Raw genomic sequence first — 13002 nt, 5'->3', positions numbered from 1 at the left:
CATCATAAGTTTAATGCAATTGTTTTATCTCAGTACTACTTTGCATATTGTGCATCAAGTGTTAAAAAAAAAAAAAAAACTCTCATCTTGTAAATACAGACCTCAACAAATCAATGTCATGAAAATTTGGTAGCCAAAAGATCTGTATGAAAGAAATGAACAGTCTTCAATAGAAATAGCTCACAATTATCATCAATTCATTCATCCAAACAACTTTTCTTGTGCCCCTGCTGTGGATGGCACTGGTAAAACAGAGGTAAAGCTTGGTCCCTATTTTCCAACAGCTGAGAGCTCAGGGGGTCAGCAAACAACCCATGGGCCAAACCCAACCTACTGCCTGTATTCATAAAAATGTGTTATCAGAACACAGCCACGTTCACTCATTCATATATTGTCTATGGCTGCTTTTCTCCAAGAGCAACACAGTTGAACAGAATATAGAGCCTGCAAAATATTTACTATTTGACTTTTTACAAAAAAACTTTGCTGACCTTAGGCTTAAGAGTTTAGCATAAAGACCCTGGAGATATGCCCACCAACACACAGCCCTTTCCCAGCATGGGATGATGCAAGAGCCGAGAAGCAATGACACCCCAGTAGCCCAGATCTTGGTTTCTAAACACCATCCCACACTAAGAGAAATGGCTGACTCTAGGGCTGGGGAGAGCACATACAAGATGAGCCTGGAACAAAATGCTGAGCCAGAAAGTAGAAAAGTACTCACAGAGTATGATAAATCATATCAAAAGGACCTCGGAGCTAGGGTAAAGGGCCTCCACTGGCCAAATCTGGGACAATTTAAAGCAGAGTACAGAGAGAGAGTAAAGGATTCGAACTCACTGACTCAAGTAAGAACCCATGAATTTATATGGAAAGATAGAAAAGTCAGAAAAGATGGAGGAGGGGGGAAGAGGGGAAGGAGGAAGGGAGGAAAAAAAGAGAGCTCTCTTGCAGTAGAATGCCAACCAATAAATGTACATGAAATGACTGATTTATAAATTACCACTTTACAACCTGTGTTGGTTTGGATTTATTATGTCTCCCCAAAAGCCATGTTTTTTAAAGCAGTCTCGTGGGACAGACTTATTAATCTTTTTGATTATGGTGGGACTTTCTGATTACGTTGTTTCCATGGAAATGTGACACCCAACTGTAGGTGAGACCTCTAATTAAATTATCTCCACGGAGGTGTGGACCCTGCCCATTCAGGGTGGGTCCTGATTAGTTCACTGGAATCCTTAAGAGAGCTCAAGAGCTGACACAGACGCTGGACACTTGGAGACGCTTGGAGATGCAGACAGAAGGACGTTTGGAGATGCTAAGCTAAGAGATGAAGCCCACAGTTTGCCCCAGAGAAGCTAAGAGAGGACCCTCAGATGCTTAGAGAGAAAAGCCCCAGGAGAACCAAGCAGAAAGTTGAGAGAAGCTAAAAGAGACAGAAGCCCAGAGACATCTTGGAAAAAACCACTTGGAAACCAACCCAGGAGCAAAGGACCAGCAGACACCAGCCAGGTGCCTTCCCAGCTGACAGAGGTGTTGTGGACACCATCGGCCTTTCTTCAGTGAAGGTATCCTCTTCTTGATGCCTTAGTTTGGACACTTTTATGGCCTTAGGATGTACATTTGTAACCTAATAAAGCCCCTTTATAAAAGCCAATCCATTTCTGGCATTTTGCATAATGGCAGCTTTAGCAAACCTGAACACAACCATCATAGTAATAATTACTTCAGGTAAGAAACATTAATGGATGCTAAAATTTGTGAAGGAAAGTTTAATAGGAATAGAATATTTACATCCCCTCAAAAGATACAAAAGTACTTAGTCATTACAAAAGGAAAAAAAGTAACTTTCGGTAGCAATAACTGGCAAATGCCACCTTATCCAGCTGATTGAACCCAACATCACCAATATCAGGAACAGGTGACTCTGGCATTGTTGCCTCCTGATATGATGTACTGAGAGGGACACAGTCTCGCCTCAGTGATAGTACTGCCAAGAGTACACACCCTGAACCTAAGTGTGAGGAAACACTGGACAGCTCAGAGTGAAAGACTTTCTACAGAACAACTGGCCTTTGTGGTTTTCTCAAAAGCATGTCATGGAAGGCAAAGGAAAAGAAGCTGTTCCAGATTGATAGACTAAAGAGACCTGAGATTAAATGCAATGTGTGCTCTTGGACTGGATCCTACGGAGTACAATACTGGAATAACTGGCAAAGTTAGCACATGGACTATAGATAACAGTATTTTATCAGTATTAACCTTCCTAATTTTGATCACTGCACTGTGGTGATGTAAGAGTAGGCTCTAGTCTGCAGGAAATACACACCAAAATATTAAGCCCTTGGGGGTAAAGGGGCATAACACATTCACCTTACTCTCAAATGAGTCAGGAAAATACATCCAGACAAGCATGGCAAAATGTTAACAACTGGTGATAAAGACAAATGGGTATACAGGGCACTATTATTTTAACTCTTCTATAAGTTTAAAATTATTTCCAAGTAAAGTTTTTTAATGCCAGGAAGAAGAAATAAAGATCTTTAAAAGGGTAGAGAGGAAGAAGCAGGGGAAAGAAAGGGAGAGGACAGATAATAAACAAATATCTACAAGTAGGATCACGAAGAGATACAGAAACACAGAAGAGCCAGGAATAAATAATCAAAGGAATCAAAAAAATTACATATCCCTGCCCAAGCCGCTTCCCCTACCTGCAATGATTTCTGCACCCAGCTAATTCCTCTTCAAACCTTAAGTCTCAAGAAAGCCCATCCTAGTCCTGAGTCCAAGCCAGGTAGGTGTTGTTCTCTGAGCTCTCAAAACTTCTATACATTCTTCTACCACAGCACTTAACACCATCTTAAAGTCATTTCTTCTGCATGATTATCCCCCCACCCCCACAATGGACCATGACTTCCTTGATAAGAAAAGGTAACGGTGACCACCATGGCTATAGCAGCAGCAACCCTTTACTCTGCACTTACTATGTGCCAGGCGTGACACTACACAGCTCTTCACACACAGCTTGTTTAAACCCACAGAAACTCCCAAAGGTGCTTTATTATTTTTCATCACCATTTTGCAGACATGAAAACTGAGGTTGAGGGGGGTTAACGTCTCCAAGGTCACACCACAAAGAAGTAGCAGTGCTTAGACAGGAACCCAAGTTTATCTAATGTAAAGTTGTGTTCTTTACTTCAATATTATTTTCAATTTACTGTGACTTGCACCTGCTAGGCAAAACAAAAGGCGGAGGGTTTTGCTAAGTGTTTTGCTTCTGTTTACACTCACTGAGCACACTCAAACTGAAAGCAAGGGACAGAGAAAGCACACAGGGGCAGGGGGAAGACAGTCCTAAGTTACCTACAAATAATCCACTGTGCTGGTTGATACCCATATACAAAAGATACCATGTGAGGAACAGAAACTTACAAATGTTTAATAATCTCATATTAGATAGAACAAATATATTCTAATACATTGAAAATTTAAGTAAAATTAAACAAACATGGAATCTTTGTCATATGAAGCCAGTGTCATTTCATCCCATTGTCAGGGCATCACTGCCATGTGCGGATGGGGAACAGAGGCCCAGAGGCATAAAGTAACTGCCAGAAGCCACAGTTCAAATTAACAGCACAGGTAACTCAACAAATATGCATTGAATAAAGGAATAAAATGAAAGAAACCTCATTAGTATAAATGTTTGAAGTCCCTGTGGACTTGTGCTCCAGGATTCAGCTCTGCTGAAAAGTCACTCAAAATGGAGTCGTGACTTTGCTCAAAATTCTTTGCAGATCTTGCAGCTGATGCTGACCAAGGCCCTTAGCCCACTCAAGCCACAGACGGCAGAAGGCTGGAGGAAGCAGGGTTTCCACAGCCAGCTGACAAGGCTTTCCCAACTACTGTCTACTTCCTTACCAAATAAGAATTTATATATATACTCCAATGCAAATAACAGTGAGGAGTGTCATTCACCCCAACAAAATAAACAGATTACAATGGACAGTGGCCAGAAGTTAGACCCCTAACCTAATCCTTCCTTGATACAACAAATGTGGCAAAATGCTAACAGTTGGTAAATCCAGGTACCTGGGTGGGGATATTTGGGAGTTCTATGTCTTGTTTTTGCGTTACTTTTGCAATTTTCGTGTAAGCTTGAAGTTCTTTCAAATAAAAAGTTAACACATTTTTAACTCAATGCTCTTTGAAATATATTTTTTTCTTTAGAGCATAGTGGCCCCTACAATGTAAACTAACACTTAACTTTTTATATGGCCTCGAACAAACTGTATATTCCTCTAACCTCCAATTCTTTATCAACAGAATGAGAAAAACAAAACTAACTTCACTGGGAGGTCATCAGGATTGAACAAAGCAATGTGTGAAAAAGAACTTAGCACACCTTAGGCACTCATGAGATGGGGACTACTAAACAAAAGGAAGCCAAGATTTCTGCAAATTCTGGTTACTCAGCATGTATACCTTTTAAGATATTAGAAATACGAGAAGTTAATACTGATGCATGAAAATCAAAAGCAAAGCCAGCTTGTTGATCAAAACTAATTTCTGTGCAGTGTGGATGGAAGATGGTAACTTAGCTATGTGGCGCGCCATCTAGTGGAAGAAGAGCAGCGCACAAAAGGCATAAATACTGAAGTACCAAAGAACAAGGGAAAGAAAATGACCCTTCTCTCCTTTAAAATTTCTCCAGGGAGCTCGAACCAACAGTGACCCGAAGTTTAGGATTTATCTCAAAAAGAGGTATCAAAAATGGTGCTCTCACATAATCATGCTCTTTGTCAAACCAAGGAAGCACATCAACAATACGCCAGGAACACCTTTTCAAGTCTTAAAATAGCAGCAGGGGCTGATTGGTGAATTATGGAAATTTACAGCTTACCGATTCAGAGTGAAATATCTTGTGCTTGGGAGAGAGGAAGCTGGGTGTCCAGACATGTTTTCAGATGTGCAGTCATAAACCATTTACAGAAGCTTCACTTGTTAAGTTAAGCTTCAGGTGTTGAATCTTGAACAGCATAATAAAAAATCAATCAGAGCTGCTGCTAATTTCACACATGATATTAATGAAAGAAGCTTCCTAAAGAATAAGTTTCTCCTTCAATACTTCTAGGATTGGAGAACTAAAAATCATTCTATAAACGTCCAATTACCCTAAGAAATGAAACTAGATGGTTACTATATTAAATCACTGTATATACTATGTCTGCAAAGTGATGCCAATACACACACACGTGTCTCAGGTCATTCTATAACAATAACAGGTAATGTTTACTAAGCACCTATTATGTGTTAGACACTGTACTTATACCATTGTCTAAACCAACAGCCCTGCAAGGAAGGTGATAAGGTGCCCATTTTACAGATGGGAAAGTGCAGCTCTGAGAAATTAGGTAAGCTGCACAGCGTTGTTGGTGCCTCCCCTAATGGCCTGGCTCTCTTCATGGCAGCTCCTTCCTTGGTAAGCACCACCGTCCCTCTCATGTACACCTCCCACCAGACTTCTAGAGCCGGCACTGGCCAGAAGGTTCCTTCGACATTTTGTGATGCCGCTGTCTGCCTCTCTGCGCAGTATGCAATCGGCCCTGTTTATCAGATCTGCTGTCCAAAACAGGCAATTAACTCTAAGAGCTGCATGGCAGAGAATTCCCCATGAAAGCCAAACAGGAGAACAGGAAAACAGGAATAAATGGACAGAGAGAAGGCTTCTCCCTCTACCTGGTCTCACAGGTACACAGCACTATGTCCTGGAGAGGGGGCAGGTAAGGCTCTGAGCCTGGTCAACACTTCTAGCTGTGTGACCTTAGGCAAATTATTTACCTTCCTGACCTGGGTTTTCTCAGCTGTAAAATAAGGTAAAATTTTTAGTCTTTTAAGATTAGAAGAATTAAATGAAATACATAAAACCTCTAACCCAGAAAAAGTTCTTAATAAATTATTAGCAATTCCATGGCAAGTACATTCAAACATACTCGCCCTCCCACTTCAGAGAGCCAAAATCATGGTCTGTGCAAATGTTTGGCACTCTTTTTTTCTTTCCTGAGTCTCCCTCTGTAGAGGACGGAGAATTTCTAACACACCATAAACTAACTCTATGAATCCCTCATATTACACTCTCAACCAATTCTTTCTGTGATTAACAGAGTATTAAAATAAGAGGCTGTGAGCATCTAAGAGGTTGCTTCAAAATAGAGCTCATTTAGCAAGAATGTGATTTTCTAATGCAGAAAGTTTTCATATTTTCTCCTTGACCACTGAAATATACATAATTAAAAATCCTTATCATGAATGCCTACTGAAGACTGAAAAATATTTCTGGAGAGCATAGGAGAAAAGTGAATCTGCCTTTTGGGAAAAACACATTTTCAAGAACATCTTTTAAAAATTCACCATCATCAATGGAAATTCATAACTGGCTTCTAGTATAAAGAACTTTTATTTAAAAACAAACAACAATGTCAAATTCTGTCCCTTTGTCTTTTTCTTAAAGTATCCTAGCAAAACTCAACAGACTTGATTTATAATTTCAGCCCAACTGCTTACAAGCCGTGCACCTTGACTGTGCAGGTTCCCTTATGTTTTTGAGCCCTAGAGGCCTCATTTGGAAAAACAGAGGGGGTCAGAGATAAGCCTGCAGAACCTTGTGGGGATTAGAGGTAAGGAATGGAAAGCACCTGGCACAGAAGAGGCCCTCAATTTGGTAGCTTTTATTATTATCATTATCCCCAGTGCTAAGGAACACTCTACTTGTTTTCTGTTGGGGGGGGGGGGCGTATAAAAATGTAAACCATTCTATCTTTAGGCAGTGGGGATGGTGGCAACATGCTAAAGGATCTTTTGATATCAAAGTGGCTGTTGGCCTTCAATTTGCAATTTCAATTGATATGAAATTCAGTTCATCTGAAACTGCAGATTAACTCCTTCCGCAAAGCGCAAAGGCTAGAGAGAAGGCATGCAACAAAGGCTTCCAAATTCCTGGTTTTAACCTGTCCTAAGAAATCGCATTAGGAGTTTTGGGAAGGAGAGCTAATTGTTTTAGAGTGCACTGGCTCAATAAGCTCTTCAAGAAAGAAAAAAAGTAAACAAACATCTAATTCAAAGCAGACCTGACAACATCTTCTCATTATCTCCCCAAGAAGGACCCCTACTGTTGTACCATTTTTAAAGAGCAATGAGATGTTCTGCTGCTTGTTTAACACTGCACTTCACTCAAGCCCTCCTTCATTTGTATTTCTAGAGCTGTTAGAGACTTCACTCCACCCCCAATGCTGGTGCCCTAAAGTGCTAAAGAGCAAAGCTCTTTAGTGACTGCTGAAGTTCAACGAAAATACTTTCCAATTCTTCTACCTTCACAATAATGAAAACAGAAGACTGAAAGGAAGAAGGGCATAAGAGCTGTAAAGCTAGGCCCTGCCTCCCAGGACACTCGAGCTCTACCAGGGAAGACACAAAGACACGAGGAATCTGGTGTAGCAAGTATCACACATAAGAAAGCTGAGGCCTGGGTGCCATGGGGAACTGGAACAGGGATAATCTAACCCACTTCGGGAGAAGGGAAGTGGTCACAGGAGATGTCAGCGCAGAAATCTGAAGGATGAAGCATCTTCCAATTCCAGCAAAGGCTAGAGCGGAAAGGATGCACTCAAGTGGCCGATGCTGAGCGTTCACCGGCGCCTCCACCTGTCATGCCCCCGCGGGTCGGCATGGCACAGTGGAAAGAACACACACTCGGAGAAGAGCAGAGCCTGAAGGAAGCTCCATAGGTATGTCAGCCTCGGTGAGTCCTTGGGGTGGCCTGAGCCTCGGTTTCTGCAACTGGAAAACTGGGCTAACACCCGTGATGTCTCTGGCCTCAAGGCTGTTCAGGGCCTGGGATAAATCCAAACCATCCAGCTGAAGGGCTGTGCAGATGTTTCTCAGGAGAGAAGGCAGATCCATGGGCACGAGACTCATCCTCAAACACACGCAGACAGAGCAGGGGCTTCCCTGCCCGCCACCAGGACCCAGCCCATCCCTGGCAGGGGAGCTTCTCAATCAAGTCCAGACACCAAATCACTGGGAGTCACAGTCTTCGGATCCCTGTGAATCATAAACACTCTAGAAAATTCAGAAACAGTTTGCCTAACAGTGTGAGTCAAATCATCCATTTTCTTAAAAAAAAAAAAAAAAAAAAAAAAACCAATACTGATAACTTGAAGACAAACAATTAAAAACTAACCATAATCTCTAGATGAAGCGGCATCAAACACTAGACTGAAAGCACCACATATAACTTGGCAATTCTCATTCTTACTCTCTCACCCTTCAGGTCCGACAACATTCAAGCAAATGAAAAATATTTTCCAAAAGGGGTCCCCCCCAAATGAAATTTTAAGCCATAGGGTTTTGTGGATGACAGAGAAATGTATTAGGGCAAAGTCATGATTCTCCCTCCATTTTACACTTTTATCCCCCAAATATATTCTAAGTAAAGCTAAGAGTCCTAATATTTGAAAAATTAATATAAAAATACTTTTTTAAAATGCCTACAAAAAAACTTATCAATCTAGACACAGACCACTTTAATCTTGACTCTTTTGTTCTACTTCCTCTTATAATTAAGAACTAAATACACCTTGGCAGTGAGCCAGTCACCAATCCATACATTATATCAGATAATTAAAAATACAGAATTATGTAATCTTATTTAATGGTTACTTAGCTCGGAGTGAAAACCATCCAAAGCAATACCAGAGAGCTGGATTAAATTATGATGCCTAAGACATTTCTGAAGATATGTTTCAGTAAGAGTCAGCACATCCCCTACTAGCGAACATCATACAAAACATGCAGCGCTTCTTCTGTCTCCAACTAACCTCCTTGGCAGGTGACCACTGTGTCAATCCACCCTCTAAGCACATGGGGGGGATGCCAGCACACACCTGCTTTCATTCAGCCTTAACATGAAGTAAACATCACCCAATCTAGAGTACTGCAAATTTCAATTTACTTTGGGTAGAGAAACAAAAGTATTCACTATTTTCAGGGTGGGGGAGGGTAAAAGAACCAGTTGTCCCAGAAAAATAAAAATAAAAGTCAGCAACTAATGCTCATCATGAAACACAAGCCTAAAAAAGTAAAAACTCTGGAAAAAAAAAAAAAAAATTCAGCTTGGAAGTTGACCAATGTTTACCAATACTGAAGTTAGAAAAATGACTATGAATCATTTTTAAACAGTTTCATTAATGTGCAGATTACTAAAGTGATACAATGATCACAGGAGTACTTTAATTCAAAAGTGACTCTTGGCCTGAGCATTAAAATCTTATAGAATGAGTCCACCCTGGATGTTTGCTTCTTTGAAGACAAACAAAACAAGTACAGAAAGAAACTAAGAAAAAACCAGGGTAAATCTTCCTGAAGGACACATTTCTCCTAAACTGAAGTCAATCAGATACAATCATATTAATTATATTGATTTCTGCAGGGTTTTGCATGCACATGTGAGAAGTGTTTCATTCCCTCTCTTCTGGAGGGCACAAGGAGAAAGAACAACAGCCACGGACACCGAGGACCTGGGTTCAAATACGAGCTCCGCTGCCGACCAGCATGTATGGCTGGGGTCCCGGGCTCCTGCCCCTGAAAAATGGAGCCACCCGGACGCAAGACTGAGGATGGAAGCAGACAGCCAGTGCTTTAGTGAAAGTGCCTTGTCAACTTTAAAATACTATGCAAACATATGGCATTTTTAGCATCTGGGGATGCAAACCATAAAATGTATCTATTGCATGCCAATCTACAATATAATAAAGGTTTGCGATGCTAACCCATCATCATTGTACAATTTAGTGCCGGACTATCAATTCCAGGGTCGAGAGTCAGAACAACCCCTGAAAAAAACAGTTTCACTTTTCAGGCAAATAGTCAAACATATAGCTAAATAAGAATAAATCTTGTCACATAGCCAATAACAAGATGACTATCAGATTTAAAAACAAAGCTTCCTAATAATCAATTCTAATTCAGACTTAAAATACTATGTTTTAAAAATTCACTTGTAAGCTTGGAGTTACATAACAGAGTATAATTAATATTTTAAATCATAGGGCTTTGCACTCTGGATATCTGCCGATGATGTGAGGGGAAAACATGTCTGAAGTAACCTGAATTAACAGTAATAATAAGAGTACATAAGTAGCACCTCTTTCTTCCTTCAGATAACCATTCAATGTAAGAACTGTAGTTCTGACAAGAATTACATTTTAATGGAAAAGTAAAGGTAATCAGGTTTAGCAACAACAACAAAAACATTTCACCAGCACCTTTTTCAAGTAACTGGAAGCCATCAACACTAGAAACAACAGAAACCAAAAGAATTTCGCATGTATTAGCAACACAATGTTAAAGTAATGTGACACACAAAAAAAATTATGATTTTTAAAATAACTCATTATGCTCTTAGTTGAACTGTTTCCTTAATTGAGTACAACATAACTTTGATTCAGTTTCCTTATTAAGAAAAACGTACGCGATTGCCCAGTCCACAGTATTTCTTATGCTACTGATCTCACACAATGTACAAAGAAATTTCTTTCATAGAGATGTCAGCCCAGCAGGCAAAAAGAAGACATATGTAAATCATAAAGAATAATGAGTATAAACCTAACCGTACAACTGTTCAGAAGAGCATCGGAATAAAACCTAATTCTTTCTAATTTAAGAATACATGCTCATTACTTTTTCACAAGCCCATTTTATTAGGGAAATAAAAATAAGCCTGCAATTAAAATAAAATGGGGAAGCTCTGTAAACCCATTGCTGTTCAACAATTCAAACACCATGCTCAAATTCTTGTAGACAGTGAGAGCCTCTCTTCCACCACCACCAGTCGACAACACACACCCTCCTCTGAAGAACTGGCTGCAACAGGCAAATATTAGAGGTTGCTGTGTTAAAATATAAATCTCTATATACGGACAGAGTACGTGTGCCTCATCTCTCACTTTCAACAATAAAAGAGCCAGGAATAGCATGTTTATCCAAGGAAGCACACTCTGTCGCTGCAGTGAGCGATTTCATGCACAAGGTAACATCTGACCAGATAATGCTTCAGCCATCACCCAGAGAAAAAGCAAGCCAGTGGCCCCCAAACCCATCTTTATCTGAAACATGTATTCCAAATGCAGGAGGAATCAAGGTCTGCTCCCAGGAGGGGTTCCTTTACCGTCCATCCCAAGCAGATTACTCAGAAAGCCAGAGGAGGACGTTCCAGGTGAACACTGCCTGGGTGGGCGCGCCTCTGTACGCCCCTGCACCCCGATCCCGACTGCCCAGGACCGTTCTCACGCTAGGCTGGCTGGAGGGGTGCTAAAATGACACAGGCACTTAGACTCCTCTGCTAATGTTCTGAACCCCAGACACTAATGAGGGTCATCCGCCCAGCGCTTCCCAAACAGGACAAGCAAGTAAGGAAGGGGGCTCTCATGCTCGCCTCTTCTCCCCTACTGACCCCTCCGAGGGCCGGGCTGCAAGGCTTGGCATGAGACGCCCACCTCCAAAGAGAGCAGACTGTCCTGCTGCCCGCACGTGGGAGGAAGAGAGGGCTGGTCCACTGGGACCACTGGGTCCTTCTCCTCTAGGATGCTTGGGTCTGACCCCAGACCTCCTCCAAGGTCCCCAAACTTCACCAACAATTCAAGCACCTGCTACTTCATCTCGCCTGTATTTGATTTCCTCAAATCCTTCCATTTTCCTCCAACCTTCTCCAGTTCCTTAAAACAAACCAAACACCCTAGTTCCCCTTGTCCCCCGCACTCTCCTCTCCAATGAGATCATTCAACATCCTCCCCAACAAAGCCCAAGATTTTCCCTGTCCCCCGCCCAGAAGTTTCCCTGGGGTATCCCCGAGTCCCCAAAGATTTCCTTCAAGTCTCATCCAACACCCCACCCCAGTCTTCTCCTTCCTTCCTAAGCCCCCCAAATTCACATCTCAGTCTTTCACCACGTGTCCCATATTCTCGCGGTTCCCCAACCAAATGCCTCCAGGTTCCTACCTCTATCCCCCCGCCCCAATCTCCCCGATGTCCCTCTCCAGTCCCGGGGGCGCTCCCAGCCAGGCCCCCGGGCTCCAGGCCCCCAGCCCCCCGCGTTCCCACCCCGCCCTCAGTCTCTCCCTTGCCCGCCGCTCCCTCCGGGGCCCCAGCGGCCCTGCCGACAGTTAACGGCCGGCGCGCCCTCACCCTGGTTCACCAGCCGCAGAGCGTGCGTGAAGGAGGGGTCCAGGGAGTCCTTCTCCGCCATCAGCTCCGGCAGGTACTTCTCCTCCATGCTCGCCGGCCGCCGGGGTCCGGGACGCCGACTCGAGGCGGCCCGGCGGCCGGGCGGCGGCCGCGGGACCCCGCCTCCGCCCGCGCCCCCGGCGGCGCGGACCCGTGCGCGGCGGGACAAGCCGGGCGGGCGGCCGGCGGCGGCGGCTGCACAGAGGCGGGCGACGGCCGCGCAGCCCGGGTCCCCGGTGGCCGCCGAGTGCCCCGCGCCGGCAGCCGCTGCCTCCCGGATGCGGTCCTGCGCTCCCGCCGCCGCCGAGGAGGAGCGGGTGCGGGCGGGCGCGCTGTGGCGGTGCCTCGGGCCGGGCCGGGCGGCGCGGTCCGCGCCCCTGAGGCAGTCCCCGCGAGCCCCGCCAGCCGCGCCGCGCCGGAGAAGCACGACGACCCGCACGCCGCGCGCCGCCCGCGCTCTCTGCGAAGCCGCCCCGCGCCCCGCTCGCGCCGCCCGCACGCCCCGCCCCGCGCCCCGCCCCACCGCGCCTGCGCACTGCGCCCAAACGCCGCGGCAAGCGCCGCCTCGTGGGGCTCACGGGTTGCGCGGAGACCCAGGCAGGGACCCGGGACCCCGTGCGGGAACTGGGCGCGTGAGGACGAGCGCGGCGCCGGGAGGGTCTCTGGGAGCGCGCACGGGCGGGTACTGTAGTGCTGCGCAGACCGAGAAACTGAGGCCCAGGGA

General features: G+C 44.2%; 1 protein-coding gene across 3 annotated transcripts in view; it reads right to left on the bottom strand.

Moving 5' to 3' along the window:
• The window catches only part of KHDRBS3 (KH RNA binding domain containing, signal transduction associated 3), a 184481-nt gene extending 171778 nt beyond the window's left edge, over nt 1–12703 (bottom strand). For all 3 annotated transcript variants that reach the window (XR_005211668.1, XM_037803225.1, XM_037803226.1), the window contains exon 1: nt 12240–12703. Coding sequence is in view for 2 of the 3 variants with exons in the window: in XM_037803225.1 (XP_037659153.1) it covers nt 12240–12327 (88 nt within the window). In the remaining variant the exon portion in view is untranslated. The remainder of the gene's footprint in view (nt 1–12239) is intronic.
• Between the last annotated feature and the right edge of the window lie 299 nt (nt 12704–13002).

The sequence above is a fragment of the Choloepus didactylus genome, chromosome 14, assembly GCF_015220235.1.
Source record: "Choloepus didactylus isolate mChoDid1 chromosome 14, mChoDid1.pri, whole genome shotgun sequence".
Classification (NCBI taxonomy): Eukaryota; Metazoa; Chordata; class Mammalia; order Pilosa; family Megalonychidae; genus Choloepus; species Choloepus didactylus.
Note: the sequence above shows the minus strand (reverse complement) of the source record. Positions and strands in the feature narration are given on the sequence as shown.